Source organism: Meles meles, chromosome 4 (genome assembly GCF_922984935.1).
Source record: "Meles meles chromosome 4, mMelMel3.1 paternal haplotype, whole genome shotgun sequence".
Classification (NCBI taxonomy): domain Eukaryota; kingdom Metazoa; phylum Chordata; class Mammalia; order Carnivora; family Mustelidae; genus Meles; species Meles meles.
This window is the reverse complement of record NC_060069.1, coordinates 139,047,080-139,063,693: the sequence shown is the minus strand read 5'-3', so window position 1 is coordinate 139,063,693 and position 16,614 is coordinate 139,047,080. Positions and strand designations below refer to the sequence as shown.

General features: G+C 36.7%; 1 protein-coding gene across 2 annotated transcripts in view; it reads left to right on the top strand.

Annotated features, from left to right (window-relative positions):
- TMPRSS15 (transmembrane serine protease 15) overlaps window positions 1-16,614 on the top strand; it is a 118,019-nt gene that overhangs the window by 73,501 nt on the left and 27,904 nt on the right. The window contains exons 18-19 of one of the 2 annotated variants that reach the window (XM_046003930.1): window positions 1,949-2,059; window positions 3,616-3,748. In XM_046003930.1, the coding sequence (XP_045859886.1) occupies window positions 1,949-2,059; window positions 3,616-3,748 (244 nt within the window). Of the gene's footprint in view, window positions 1-1,927; window positions 2,060-3,615; window positions 3,749-16,614 lie in introns of both variants that reach the window. The other variant, XM_046003929.1, reaches the window with a different exon arrangement.

The window sequence follows — 16,614 nt, the reverse complement described above, 5'->3', positions numbered from 1 at the left end:
TCCTTTCTCCTGGCCCCTAATTACCATCAAGGGAAGTTCTAGACTAACTTCTGACTTTAAATTCATTACACCGGATGTGAACATAAATCTTTATTTGTACAGCTATATGCCCACAAACTTTAAGAAACTAAAGTCACCACCTCCTTTGAAGTTATTCACTATATTTCAGTTTTGCCTGATATTTTTTAAAAAGCTGACCATGAAATCAAATTATCTGGTTTTGACCAGCATTTCTTATTATAAAATGGAATAAAATAGAATAAATAAAAATTCAGAGTTGAATAGAATAGAAAAGAACAGAAGAGAATAAGGGTATTTAATTGTTACACACACATATGAGTTGAAAGAAAATCTGAAAGCTCTTGCATTAACCTCATGGAAGTACCACACTCTGTGATTCTTTAGTATAAAAAAATTTCAGGTGATGAGTGATTGATGGCCTTCCTCCTTTAAGGCAACTCATATGAATTATTGTATTGGAGCTTCCCTCACTTGGTGTGCTGGATGGCACCGTCTTCCCCTCTTGCACTTGAAAATCCTCTTCCTCAAGGACATTATGCATTTTTTTTAAGAAAAAAGCTAATCCTCTCTCTATATATGTATATTGCTGGAAATAGGTGATGGGTATTGGTAATTACTACACCAATTTTGATACCTTTTTTAGTAAGTGTTGTATGTCTACATTTGGTATCTATTTTTAGAGTGTAACAGTACTTATCAATACTCTCAGATTCAGGGCTACAACCTATTTTTAAAACTACAAGAATAATTCCTCTCAAGTGACATTTCATTTGATCATCATAAATTGAGAAAGTCCATATGGAGATTAATACAGTTCAGTTCTGAAACAACTTCAACATGAATTGTATCTCCTTAATAACAACATAATACTTTATGATTAATACCCATATTAGATTTAAAAATATAGGTTTCCTTATTTTTATCAAATGCTTTTGCTTCCCCATTATAATCATCCTTGTACAACGTAGGGGAAGGAACACCAAGCTTCTCCATACCCAACCACTATCTCCCTTCTCAGGGAAGCCAAATCCCATGTGGCCTTCAACGGAGATCCTAGTATTGCCATGTAGCTATCCCTTCCAAGCCACACTTAGAAATCATGTTGAGGGAGCAAACTCCACTTGCCTTGAGCAAAACCCTGTAAGATCAAACAGTTCAAGGAAAGAGCAGTATCCACTTTCCTCCAACAATGAATATTTCCTGTAGGCCTATTTTTGCACCACTCAAATTCTGGAAACCACCAACTGCCTCTAGATCCATTCAGTTCCTTCCTTGTCCAGCCTCTTCATTTGTCTTCTGATTCTTCACCTGCCAATCACATGCTCGACTCTAACCCTGATTTACTTTGTTTGGAGCTCCATCTTTAAGCTCCTCACAAATTACTGCTGATGCAGGGTTTCCTTTTCTTTGTGACTACTTTTCCCCCCCAGACCCATGAGCTCACTGTTTCCAGCCTGGTCCAGCTTTGGTCCCACCCAAAGACAACTTCCACATTTCTTCATAATATGGGTTTGGATGTATCATTTGGATGGTGAAATCAATAGATGTTCTTATGCTTCTGTAACATTCCAATGTATGTTTCTATGTTCATTTGGGGTGGACGAGTTTATTGAAGAGACTAACAGAGATTTTGAGGGAGAGGTGTATCCTAAACCTCTCAGCCATCTCTTGGAACTGCTCTGTGCTCTGCTACAAAGATGCCTAAGGTTTTTTCCACACTTTTCTCAAGCCACGTCTCTGGCTTTGACACTGCTTTTGCAGAGGTATTCTGAGCAACTAAGTGTATATAGTCTTACCTGATATTAAATCTAGCTCAACCATGCACCGCTGTAGAAGGCTGATGTGTAAAGAGGTAGAAAGGGATGGATATTATAGGTTTATCTATTTGTCTCTCTTCACCCTATAGATAAATATTTTCTCTCCATAGAGCCCTGCAAGGAAGACTATTTTCAGTGTAAGAATGGAGAGTGTGTTCCACTGGTGAATCTCTGTGACGGTCTTCTACACTGTAAGGATGGTTCAGATGAAGCCCATTGCGGTATGTTCTATTTTGAGGAGAACACTTTTGTCACTTTAGCCTTTACATTTGGAGTCTACAAATGTAAAAAGAAAGATTAGGAATGTGTTTATCAGGATGTGTTTTGGTGCTGTTGGGGATGATCTTCCCTCAGTGATTTCAGCTCTTCCAATGCCATTCTGGTTAGGAGAAAAGTTAATGCTCAGACCCTTGTTTTGTTTTTGTTTATTTGTCTACTTACATTTGACTACATTTAGTAATTTTCAGTCTAGGAAACCCACATTCACATAGAAAGCATGAAACACCACAGAGAGTCAGTGGCCTACAGGCCCTCTAGCACTGCCCTTAGTGACTATGATGCCCTGCCCACTGCCTGCCTACGAGACACCCTCATGTTTACTTGGAACTATGTTAGACTTGCTCTTTTGCATTCTTGGTTCTTCCATACCTACTCTTCCTGCTTTGTTGAGTCTGTAATCTAGCCCACTTATAGATCTCTATAACGTGATGAGCAATGGCTACTTTTACTATGTCTTGCTTTTATTTCTAAGCAAATGTTTAATGCTACTTATTATGTGTCCCACGCTATAACTGAGCACTGTAAAGCAATCTTAACATCATAAGAATTAGCTCTTTTTAGCCATGAGAAACCTGAGGCTTGAAGTTAAGTGGCTGCCAAAGATCACATACCTAGTAAGGGCTAGAGTTGCCTTTTCAACTTAAGTCTGTCTGATTCTAAAGTCAATGCTTTTATTTTTCTCAGAATAGGAAAAAAAACCTGTAAACAATAACATTAATTACAGAATTACAGTATGGTGTTTGTGGTGAAACTATCATTGCTCATATTTCACCTGTTTGATAAACTCACTCAACTTGGCCCAGTCCCTACCTGGCCACTCATAGCCTTTATACTGCATGCAAAATGCTTGTAAGATGGCGGGGAAGAAGATGGAAACCAATCAACAAAAGAACAAAGCCAAAGAAAATAGTTTCTAGGGAAGGAAGTAGAGAAAAAAAATACTTGAAGTTGTTTCTGAACTTGAATTTTCCTTCTTTTAGAAGTTAAGTTTGTAAGACATGCTCCTCACCAATACCTTTATTTTCTTTTTATTTGCTGTATTATATGCAATAAACTTCCATATATCTGTCTTTTCCATTTTTATAGTTATATGAAAGAGCAATGTTAAGTCTTTCAAATATGTATTTTTCGATTTAGGCCTTCTAACGTACTCTTAAAAATTACAATCAATCTCTAAACTCTAAATGTTAAGAACATTACATATGTACTTTACTATTTTTTTGTTTGTTTGTTTGTTTTGGGAGAGAGAGAGAGCAGCAAGGAAGAAGGAGGGGCAAAGGGAGGAGAAGAGAGAGAATCTTAAGCAGGCCCCACCCCCAGTGCAGAGCTTGGCAGGTTCCATCTCAGGACCCTGAGATCATGACCTGAGCTAAAATCAAGGGTCGGATGCTAAAACCACTGTGCCACCCAGGCGTCCCAACACATGTTGTTTAGAGTCCATGATTTACTTTTAACGACTTAGGTCAAAATGACCTTCTGTGTGATCAAATCTCTTTAGTGCGTCTTTTCAATGGCACACTGAACAACAATGGTTTGGTGCAGTTCAGAATCCTGAGTACATGGCACGTAGCTTGTGCTGACAACTGGACCACCCAGATATCAAATGATGTCTGTCAGCTGCTGGGACTAGGGTAAGTAATTCTACTCAGCTCTGTTTTAAGAGATTCTCAAACTTTTTTATTGATACTGAATTGGGTTTATGAAGACATTTTTAAATTCATGGCAGTTATGAATTTAGAAAATACATGTGAGCAAAAGGAAGAAAATAAAAATCTTGAGTAACACCATTTTCAAAAAACACTTCAAAACAACCAGTGTTAATAACCTTTTTATAAATATGATATAAATGTAAGTATATAAAAATAATGTCTTATAAAATCATACAAAATGTTACATTTTGCTGTTTTATAGCTGACTTACACAACATTTTTCATGCCATTACATATTTTCTATAGATTATCAAAGAAAATGAAATATTTTGTGTTATACTATATCACCGATATATGCCATATATATAGATAGATATAGATATAGATATTATTTATTATATATCACTAACCACACAGGTCCTTAGAGAACATGCAATTGCTATATCTTTGCAACATTTCCACAATAATTTCTTTGGAAAATCTGTAGCAGTATAATTACTGTGAGAAAAGGTATACAAAATGTCAAGATTTTTTGAAGTTGCATAATGAAAGTGATAATTCCATATTAATGATGAACCTAAAATTTGTTATAGTTCCAGTCTTTCATAATATATTAGCTCAAAAATACAAGTTCACCATATTCACTTTATTTTACTTTCCCATCAAACTCAAAAGTAATGAGCTTTATAATAAAAGGAAATCATAGTGTTAATCTTCTTTTAAGTTGTATAGTCAACTTTAATTTAGCATTCTGGTTCTTTGGTGTTCATGATTTGGGAAATTTAACCATATTAGATCATGGATGGTTATTTTATCACTTATTGTACTATATTATTTGCTAATCTGTCCTGTCATATTAAATGATAAAATCTATAAATATAGAAACTATGACTATTTTATCCATTACTGAATGCTAATATTCAAACTTATGATTGTCTCAAAAAATAGATATTAAAAAACATATTTAAAGCAATAAATTATTCATTACATAGAAATATATGTGCATATAAAATAGAGATATCTAGCTATTTAAATGGCCAAAGTTGTTCAACTATAAATCATTATCATTTTCCTTCTGTCCTGATGGGGAGTGATTTTCTAATACATCCTAAAAATTTGGTATAAAGTGAAAAATTCAACATCCACAAATACCCTCAGCATTTGACAATTATCTCAACTGTTCCTAGTTCATCAAAATCAAAGGTAATTGATTTCTTTCTTTATATGGGGCCCTTCTTTCTAGCTAATAATCATATAGTCTTCATGCTATAAACAGATTTTCAAAATTTATTTCAAAATGTTAATTTTTTAAACCCAAGACATATTTCCCACTAGAAATAACCATAGGTCTTGATGTAATCTATAATGGCTATTTAATTTCTAGTAGACTGGGAAAGTTACATTGTATATTAATACCAATTTAGTGCCTAACCACCACATATAGGCATTATACCATAGGAGAATGTGCTGAGTTCCCATTCAGAGTGTCAGAAATGCCCCATAATTTCTTGCAATTTGAATTGAGAGTTCTTGACTTCCTTTACTTCCTAAAATGCTGTTCATTCAGAATGTGAACTCTCCAGCTATAAGCCTCATTCAAGTGATGTCAACCTCATCAGGAAATCAAATTCCTTAAAGAGCAAAGGGAGATGTGAGCTTTATCACCCTTTATGTAAATAATCCTCAATTTGATTTATATGCATTAAACGGAGACTTCCTGCACTTTATATATATTAGTTTCTATAATACATTATAGCTTGTATTCTAACAAAAATTCTTTCAACATGGGAAACTTTGTGACATAAAGAGGCTTGGAGAGGGGCGCCTGGGTGGCTCAGTGGTTTAAGCCTCTGCTTTCGGCTCAGGTCATGATCTCAGGGTCCTGGGATCGAGCCCCGCATCGGGCTCTCTGCTCAGTGGGGAGCCTGTTTCTCCCTCTCTCTCTCTGCCTGCTTGTGACCTCTCTCTCTGTCAAATAAATAAATAAAATATTTAAAAAAAAAAAAAAGAGGCTTGGAGAAAGGTAAGCTGTAGAGGGAATAATGTTTTTTTGATGAAGGGTCAACAAAACGTTGAAACTGAAAGTTGTTTATTTATCCTCACTTCAAGAAAAGCACAGGATAAGTGGCATTGATTCCAGATTCCTACTTTAATGTTGATTTTAGTTCAATAGTAAGTTCACACAAGTGAGCCCCTAGGAAGTCATTTGCTTTCACTACTGAATTTGTCAGTAATTCTTAGGAATTGTTTTATAGACTCAGGAATTTAGTAAAGATTAAGCTAAGGCGATTGGTAACTTGAGCTTGTTTCCACAAGTGATGAATCCACATACTCTGGATGATGGAGCTTGTGTTCCAGTTCAGCATCTATCTAGGCATCATTGTATGGTTATAGACACAGGAGGTTCTTTTTTTCATTCTGGTTGTGAATCTTAACTGAAGAGTTTCCTGGAGGACATATGGGGTCAAGATGAATCATTTATAGAGATCAAAATATCAATATCTTCACTGACAGAAGTTTTTAAAATTTGAATGAAATACTTTGGTGATTCCTACAATTGCATGAAAAAGTGTATTAAAAAGGAAAATATCTTTATTACTTTTAAACAGTTGCTAATAAAATGTATTATTTTGAAATTTAAGCATTACAAAGATATTGTGTCTGTCCCACGGATGGGTCAAACATGGTTTTTGCTTTAAATATGGTGGGAACAGACACATAAAAAGATAATGACAATGTAACATGATAAATACAATGTCCTAGAGGAGACCCACTCACTTCAGGCATGTCAGGGAAGGCATTCTAGAAAACAAGTTGAGCTGAGTGAATGACAGGCAATCCCACACAACTGTGTACTATCTATTTACATGTTTCTTCCAGTCAGATTTTATACTCTCTGGTTCACTGACCTCATTTCCTATGAGTCACAGTCCTTCCAGCAGGAGACAGGGACAAAGAACTAGATGTTTTAGTGTGTACAGGCAAATCCCACTGCCTTAGATACAATATTTTTGATGAAGTTCGGGCACTTGCTTTCTTCAGAAATGAGTCAGGTAATCTCTGCAAAGACTTTAATCTTTGGGGCTACACTTATAAAATAGTCTCTGTATTGCTCTAGTAATTGAAAGAAAGTTATAGCCTTAATGAGAATGTGTCTAGACGGGCGCATAGTAACCGAAAGAAAACTTAGTGAGTTTAAAATGATGTGTTTGGTACAGTGGAAAGTAATTTAGGAGTCAATTTATTAAAAAGGCACTGTAGTCTCTCAAGATTATTTATGCAGATAGGGTACAAAATGCAATTCCCCAAAGACTCTAGTAAATCATGTGAGGCAGATTTCATCAGCCTTCCCTCTTTTAAATGAAACATTTTCATTCTCTGCCATTTATAGCATGCATAAGTAAAAAAGTACTTTAAATAACACTTTCAAAAAAAAAAAAAATAACACTTTCATGTCCCTGACCAAAGTATGAAAGAAAACATTTTACAGCAGTGCAAGGATAAATGTTAAAGAAATTTAGGGTAGTGATTTTTAAAACATTTCCTAGGAAAGCACCCTACCTCGTTACTAACCCAATAAATGAACTATGTGGTTGACTTGCCTTGCTAAGTCATTTAAAAACTACAAGTCATCAAGTCTGTACAGCTTCACAGAATTTAGGAAATACTAACGTCTTAAAGATAGAGTTGAGTATACATGCCCCTATTAGGCTGCTTATGAGGAGCTGCTGTTAATTTTTAAATCCTATAATAATCCTATGCAAGATACCTTCAGTTCAAATGTGAAAAGTCTCAGGTTGAGTCTCTCATTCCCAATCCAAAATAAGAAATGGAATTACTTCTTCCATTTCAGAGGTGTTTTGAAACTGCAGGGGAGTTGGGGGTAAAATGTTGTTTTTATTAGCTTTCCAAATAACCAGAGCATTAATGATGTAATATCCTCTATAGGCACCACCACAGATTTGTATCCACGATTAAACACTGGGTCCTGGAAAACTGAAAATAGAACCTGTGTTTCATAGTAGTTTTAAAATTGGTAGATAAGAAGTTTTCCTGCTCTTGTCCATACTTCCTGTCATTGTCTCCACATTTTCAACTATGTAGGAAAAGCTTTAACACAAAACAACAAAGATAAGGTACAGGGATAGTAGAAAAAATTTAACTACTAACTTCTACGTTAAATAATTTGTTTTGGTATTTGCTAACTTCACAAAGAAATAGTTAAATACTATTTTCTATTATTTTTAATTTCTAATTTGAAAATGTAGCACCAAAGGAAAATTTTTATCATATTCTTAGCTACCTTCCTAGGGTGAGATGTGGTGGGGGCAGGTTGTGGGCAAGGTAGTGGAAAAATTGTATTTTGCTTGGTTTAATTGACCAAGCAAAATGTTCATCATTTACCCAATATACAAACCATAACTCTAATATTTTTCCAATTTTTTAAAAGATTTTATTTATTTATTTGACAGACAGAGATCACAAGTAGACAGAGAGGTAGGCAGAGAGAGGAGGAAGCAGGCTCCCTGCTGAGCAGAGAGTCCCATGTCAGAGCTCCATGCGGATCTCGATCCCAGGGTCTCAATCCCAGGGTCCTGGGATCATAACCTAAGCTGAAGGAAGAGGCTTTAACCCACTGAGCCACCCAGTTGCCCGTCTTTTTTTTTTTTTTAATTGAAAGCAGCTTGAGGACCATCTCTGACTTAATCCAGGGAACTCCTTAATTTGTCTTTCTGACACCAGTCTATTTTGGCTTCTCTTAAAAAAAAAAAAAGAAAGAAAACTTTCTTGTCCAGTAGATCAAAACAAATGTAGAGAGCTTAAAGAAATCTCTGTAAGAAGGACATCATTAAAAAGGAAAAAAAAAAAAAATCTGCTGCTTGGTTTTCACCAACCACACCCTGGTATTATTGCTTTCTCTGAAAAATGCATTCCTGATTTCTCTCACTAAGAATTTGAAAACAAATTATTGGGAATTAAGAGACTCTTTTATATGAAATGTCATATTCACATTGGTACAATTCAGGGAGAATTCTCACTGTCTTTAATTCTTATTTTGACTTCTACTCTAATGGATATTTTGTAACCCCAGAGAGATTTATGTGGCAAGGAAACTGTTGAGACTATAATCATACATATAACAGAGTAAGAAAATATCTTTTATGTTTGGCACAACTGTGAATCATCTACCAATAAATTTTCTACAACATATAGCTATTTGGTCTATAAAAGTCTGGTACAGACTTTTTTTTTTTAACTCAAAAACTGTTTTTTACTCAATCCATTACATGCAAGCCAATATCCTTTATCATTTCCTTAGATCCTGGTTTTTGAGGAGGCTTTTTGTTTGTTTGCTTGCTTGTTTGTTTTATTTAAATTCAAGTTAATTAACAAAAAGTGCAGACAGCCAAATGCAGAAGAATGAAACTGGACTACTTTCTCACACCATGCACAAAAATAAAGTCAAAATGGATGAACGACCTAAATGTGAGACAGGAATCCATCAAAATCCTAGAGGAGAACACAGGTAACAACTTCTTCGACCTCAGCCGCAGCAAATTCTTGCTAGATGCATCTCCAAAGGCAAGGGAAACAAAGGCAAAAATGAACTACTGGGACTTCATAAAGATAAAATCTTTTGCACAGCAAAGGAAACAATCAATAAAACTGAAAGGGAACCTATGGAATGGGAGAAGATATTTGTGAATGACATATCAGATAAAGGACTAGAATCCTTAGATCATGCTATTTGTGAGGAATTTTCTATATTCTAAAACAGAACTACTTGAGAACAGGAGAAAACTTTTGCCCTGTGAGATGAATAACAAAAGTTTTCTTGTTCATTTTATTTCCTGTCTAAAAATTATTTCCAATCCCTCAACCTACAAATAATGCTATATATTCTATGAGACCAGGAGCCATTTTGAATAAAATTGATAGGAGCAAATAGAATATACTCTTTGTCCCTTTCTTTAATTTTTCCTTCTTCTTCTTTCCCTTATTTTCATTCTTCCTGATTTGTTGCTTCCTTCCTCCCTTTCCTATTCCCTTTCTTCTTTCTCATTTCCTTCCTTTCTTTATAACCTTACCTTTTCAAAAGAAATTATGAATGAAAAGGGAGCGATCACAACTAACACCAAGGAAATAGAAACAATCATCAGAAATTATTACCAACAGTTATATGCCAATAAGCTAAGCAACCTAGATGAAATGGATGCATTCCTGGAAAACTATAAACTCCCGAAATTGAACCAGGAAGAAATTGACAACCTGAATAGACCGATATCTAGTAATGAGATTGAAGCAGTGATCAAAAATCTCCCAAAAAACAAGAGCCCAGGACCTGACAGATTCCCTGGGGAATTCTACCATACTTTCAAAGAAGAAATAACACCAATTCTCCTGAAGCTGTTCCAAAAAATTGAAGCAGAAGGAAAACTTCCAGACTCTTTTTATGAAGCCAGCATTACCCTGATCCCCAAACCAGGCAAAGACCCTACCAAAAAGGAGAATTTCAGACCAATATCACTGATGAATATGGATGCAAAGATTCTCAACAAGATCCTAGCAAACAGGATCCAGCAGCACATTAAAAAAGATTATCCACCATGACCAGGTGGGATTCATCCCTGGGTTACAAGGTTGGTTCAACATTTGCAAGTCAATCAATGTGATGGAACAAATCAATAAGAGAAGAGAGAAGAACCACATGGTCCTCTCAATTGATGCAGAAAAAGCATTTGACAAAATCCAGTATCCGTTCCTGATTAAAATGCTTCAAAGTATAGGGATAGAGGGAGCATTCCTGAACTTCATAAAATCTATCTATGAAAGACCCACAGCAAATATCATCCTCAATGGGAAAAAGCTTGCAGCCTTCCCGTTGAGATCAGGAACACGACAATAATGCCCACTCTCACCACTCTTATTCAACATAGTATTAGAAGTCCTAGCAACGGCAATCAGACAACAAAGAGAAATAAAAGGTATCCAAATTGGCAAGGAAGAAGTCAAACTCTCTCTCTTCGCAGATGACATGATTCTTTATATGGAAAACCCCAAAGACTCCACCCCCAAACTACTAGAACTCATACAGCAATTCAATAACTTGGCAGGATACAAAGTCAATGTACAGAAATCAGTGGCTTTCTTAGTCTGTTAAACAGACACATTGACCAGTGGAACAGAGTGGAGAGCCCAGATATGGACCCTCAACTCTATGGTGAAATAATCTTTGACAAAACAGGAAAAAATATTCAATGGAAAAAAGACAGTCTCTTCAATAAATGGTGCTGGGAAAATTGGACAGCTATATGTAGAAGAATCAAACTCGAACATTCTCTTACACCATACACAAAGGTAAACTCGAAATGGATAAAAGACCTCAACGTGAGGCAGGAATCCATCAGAATCCTAGAGGAAAACAGGAGGCAGTTACCTCTTTGGTATCAGCCATAGCAACTTCTTTCAAGATATGTCTCCAAAGGCAAAGGAAACAAAAGCAAAAATGAACTTTTGGGACTTCATCAAGATCAAAAGCTTCTGCACAGCAAAGGAAACCGTCAACAAAACAAAAAGGCAACCCACGAAATGGGAGAAGATATTTGCAAATGACAGTACAGACAAAAGGTTGATATCCAGGATCTATAAAGAACTCCTCAAACTCAACCCACACAAAACAGATAATCATATCAAAAAATGGGCAGAAGATAAGAACAGACACTTCTCTAATGAAGACATACAAATGGCTATCAGACACATGAAAAAATGTTCATCATCACTAGCCATCAGGGAGATTCAAATTAAAACTACATTGAGATACCACCTGACACCAGTTAGAATGACCAAAATTGGCAAGACAGGAAACAACGTGTGTTGGAGAGGATGTGGAGAAAGGGGAACCCTCCTACACTGTTGGTGGGAATGCAAGTTAGTGCAGCCACTTTGGAGAACAGTGTGGAGATTCCTCAAGAAATTAAGAATAGAGCTTCCCTATGACCCTGCAATTGCACTGCTGGGTATTTACCCCAAAGATACAGATGTAGTGAAAAGAAGAGCCATCTGTACCCCAATGTTTATAGCAGCAATGGCCACGGTCGCCAAACTGTGGAAAGAACCAAGATGCCCTTCAACGGGTGAATGGATAAAGAAGATGTGGTCCATATACACGATGGAGTATTATGCCTCCATCAGAAAGGATGAATACCCAACTTTTGTAGCAACATGAATGGGACTGGAAGAGATTATGCTGAGCGAAATAAGTCAAGCAGAGAAAGTCAAGTATCATATGGTCTCACTTATTTGTGGAGCATAACAAATAACATGGAGGACATGGGGAGATGGAGAGGAGAGGGAGTTGAGGGAAACTGGAAGGGGAGATGAACCATGAGAGACTATGGACTCTGAAAAACAACCAGAGGGTTTTGAAGGGGTGGGGGGGTGGGAGGTTGAGGAACCAGGTGGTGGGGAATAGGGAAGGCACGTACTACATGGAGCACTGGGTGTGTAGCAAAAACAATGAACACTGTTGCACTGAAAATAAACAAATAAAAAAAAAAGAAATTGAGGTGAATAACAACGGGTATATGCAATAATATTAATAGAATAGTAGATGAAAATAAGGTCTGAAGAAATAAAGAGGCAAATCTATAAGACATACAGGAACAAAACTATTACTAGTATTTGTGCATGAGTTTCCTGGAAACCTGTGCAAAAAAGAAAATGTTAAAAATTGCATCACTTTAATTATGATATAGGATAAATGCTCCCAGTTCCATAGGGGAGACAGACACTGAATTCTTTTTTTTTTTTTTTAAGATTTTATTTATTTATTTCAGAGAGATTGAGTTTATGAGCAGGAGGAAAACAGAGTGAGAAGGAGAAGCAAACTCCCCACTGAGAAGGGAGCCTGAAGTGGGGCTTCAACCCCAGGACCCTGGGATCATGACCTGAGCTGAAGGCCGATGTTTAATTGACTGAGCCTCCTGGGTGCCCCAGAGATACTAAATTCTAAAGGAAGTTTTCCATGCATGTCCTTATAAAGTAATAATGCATTGAACAAATACGTGCACTGATGCATCCCAATGTTTATAACAGCATTATCGACAATAGCCAAATTATGGCAAAAGCCCAAATATCCATCAACTGATGAATGGATAAAGAAGAGGTAGCATTTATATACAATGGAACATTATCCAGCCATAAAAAGTTGAAATCCTGCTATTTGCAATGACATGGATGGAGCTAGAGTGTTCTATGCTAAACAAATTAAGTCAATTAAAGAAAGACAAATACCATATGATTTCACTTATGTGTGGAATTTAAGGAACAAAACAAATGAATGTGGGCCAGGGAAAAGATAGGCAAACCAAGAAACAGACTCTTAACTATAGAGAACAAACTGAGGGCTGCTGGGAGGGACGTAGGTGGGAGAGATGGGTTAAATGGGGGGTGGGGATTAAGGAGGGCACTTACTGTGAAGAGCACTGGGTGTTGTATGTAAGTGATGAATCACTAAATTCTACACCTGAAACTAGTATTACACTGTATGTTAACTAACTGGAATTTATTTATTTATGATTTTATTTATTTACTTGACAGAGAGAGAGATCACAAGTAGGCAGAGTAGTAGGCAGAGGGAGAGGGAGAAGGAGTTTCTCTACGGAGCAGGGATCCTGATGAGGGGCTCGATCCCAGGACCCTGAGACCATAACTTAAACCAAAGGCACACACCTAAGCACTGAGCCACCCAGGTGCCCCAACTACTGGAATTTAAATAAAAACTTGGACTAAAAGAAATATGTGCACTGAAAAAACCTCATAGTAAATGTAGAGGTATATGTCATATGCCTCTTATCCAAAAATAAATAAACTCCAATGGCAGCTAAGAAAATGTAGTTGCAAATGAGTCCAGGATATAGTACAAGGCATTAAGACCACATTCCAAGATGTTCACCATAAGGATCCTGTTTCTGACAATCTTTCTTAAGTATTATTAAGTCTCTCAGCCACATTTGAGGTAGGAAATGCCAGGAATTTGTTTCCTTCCTAATACCATTCCATCTGTGGGATAATACAGAACAGCTACCAGACTGAACCATTAATTTCTCTCTTCTTATTATTACAAAGGAAGAGAATTGATTAGGCGAAAATAAATTTTTCTATTGGCATATTTTCCCCTTCTGTGTATCACAAGATCTTAGGAGTTGAGGTCATAAAATCTAAAAATAATTCAGCTTACCTATTTGCTAAGCTATGGTAGTGTTGGGGACTGCTAGGTGATAAATGTAGTCAAGGAATAAGCAATTTTAGCTGAAATGTGTCCAATACAGTCATGCCGTTTCCTCAACTGCCCACATGCCCTGACTCTAAGTAGGATGTTTTGCCATCCTTTGCCTCAAATCCCTTTCATTCTCCTTTCCCCTGACTATTCAAACACTCTCCCCACCTTCTGCCCCGCCAAATCAATCCCTTGCTTTCCCAACAATCTGTAAAAGAAGGTCCATCCTTCTCTGAAACCCTTTTCAGACTAATCCCACCTGGCTCCATTCATGACTTAAGCCTTGTGGGGTGTGAAATGAGCCGCAGTGCCTGACTGCAGCATTTGCAACATTTGTTATTATTCTGTTTAGCTTTAGTGTGTCCAACAGCTTAACAGGTCCCTACCTAAGCTCTTGCTTCAGGGAGGAATTCTTATCAGGGCAAATACAGTCTGAGGAGCAAGACAAAATAGGAAACCCACGCAGGCCTAAGAAAAGACGCAGATTTAATACTGTACAAGACCCTCCAGGATAGCCTTCTTATGCTCCCTAGAATCCATCTCTGCGTGTGTTTTTATATTCCATATAGGACCTTAAAAATAATGATTGATGGTGGGTTGCATTTATAGGCTTCTTTTCTCACATAGAATAAGGTTTTCCTGAAGCCAGGGGAGCCCTCTGAGGAGGCATAACCTATACAAATGGTAATAAAGGTTTAGAAATAGGTAGTCAGGAGGCATTAGTGTGTCACAAGGTAATGCCATACGGGCATGTTTCTATGTGATACCATATTTCTACAGATTCCAAACAGCTGTGCAAATGTTTGGTAGAGCTATCTAAATCTGCAGAGCTAAAATTTTTAGGCTTTAAAAAATGCAAACTCTCAGCCAGAATCTTGACAGAGTGCCTCTCTAAACATTAAAAATGAATTTTTTTGCAAGAAAAGGAAACTGAGGCAGGGAGTGATTCAGTGACACACTTTAACTGCAGAACTTAATATAGCTTATACTTTCTCAATTCTATTTTTCAGTCATTCTGAGACTTTGTTTTTCAAAAATAAATGGTGATAATAAAAGGTTGTTAACCTTTCATGTTGCCAAGAACATCTTAAATATATTTTATTGTCTCCATCATTTCTTCAAAATAAGAAATAGTTGATTGTGAACTTTCTTTGCAGCTTATGCTCTATTTACTGTGACTACAAACTGGAATAAATTGTGTTCAGTCCAGAAAAGGATGTGTTGAATTTGGCAGGACTTTAAATGCAAGTAGTTGGTCCCAAATTAAATTCCAAATTCTAGCATCCAGCACTGACACTTGGAAATGTTGTATGACCCGATGGCTCTAGACATCATTCTTGGGCTGCTGACAGCAGTATGTACAACACAAAATTAATTTCATGAATACTTAATAATTTTCTTTCCAAAAGAACGTTTCAATTATTCTATTCTGTATTTTATATTCCGAAGAATAAATCTGTAGTATTAACTTCAGTCTGTTTCCTCATGTGAGTTTGAGACTTCACATGAGGAAATGTAAAGAAGACAATCTCAGAATACAAACATCATGTCTTTTTTTTTTTTCCACGTGCATGTATAATCTTTATTTTTTTTCCTCTGCCAGATAGTGAGAACATTACAATGGAACAGCATTGGACAATTCAAGGGTAGAAGTATTAACATTTACTAAATATTCTTTATTTTTTAAAGCTTTGCCTCTAGTCTTTTTTTTTTTCTCCTAGAATAGGCTTATGTTAAAAATTTACCTACCAATCCCATCATAGTATGCCAGTGTAAGTGTGTAGTAAATAGATACTAGATTTTTTAAAATGTATTTATAAATAACATTTCAATATTTTTTCAATTTAATTTTGTCCAAATTTTGTTTTGAATTTCCAGTGATAATTAATGCAACTTCTCATGACTTGTTTTAAAAGAGCTAGTGGGAGTGCCTGGCTGGCTCAGTCAATAGAGCATACAACTCTTGATCTCGGGGTCATGAGTTAAGTGTAGAGCTTACTCATTTTAAAAAAAGGAGGGGCGGGGAACCTGGGTGGCTCAATAGGGTAAGCAGGTAAGCTGCTGCCTTCTGCTAGCTCAGCAGGGACTCTGCTTCGCCCTCTCCCTCCCCCCACTCTCTCTCTCAAATATAATCTTAAAAAAAAGGGGGGGGGAGAGAGAAAAAAAGGGATAGAATATAAAACAGGTAGACATAATGGAAAAGTGTTAAATCCACATCTCTGTCTGAGATATATATAAAATATATAAATATTTTTTTTAAGATTTTACTTATTGGGGTGCCTGGGTGGCTCAGTGGGTTAAAAGCCTCTGCCTTCAGCTCGGGTCATGATCTCAGGGTCCTGGGATCGAGCCCCATGTTGGGCTCTCTGCTTGCTGGGGAGCCTGTTTCCCCCTCTTTCTCTGCCTGCCTCTCTGCCTACTTGTGATCTCTGTCTGTCAAATAAATAAATAAAACATTTTAAAAAGGAAGATTTTATTTATTTATTTGAGAAAGAGAGAGTGCAGGTGTGACCCAGCAGTGGGATAGCAGAGTGGAAGGAGTAGGGGAGAAAAAAGGAGGAGAGGCAGA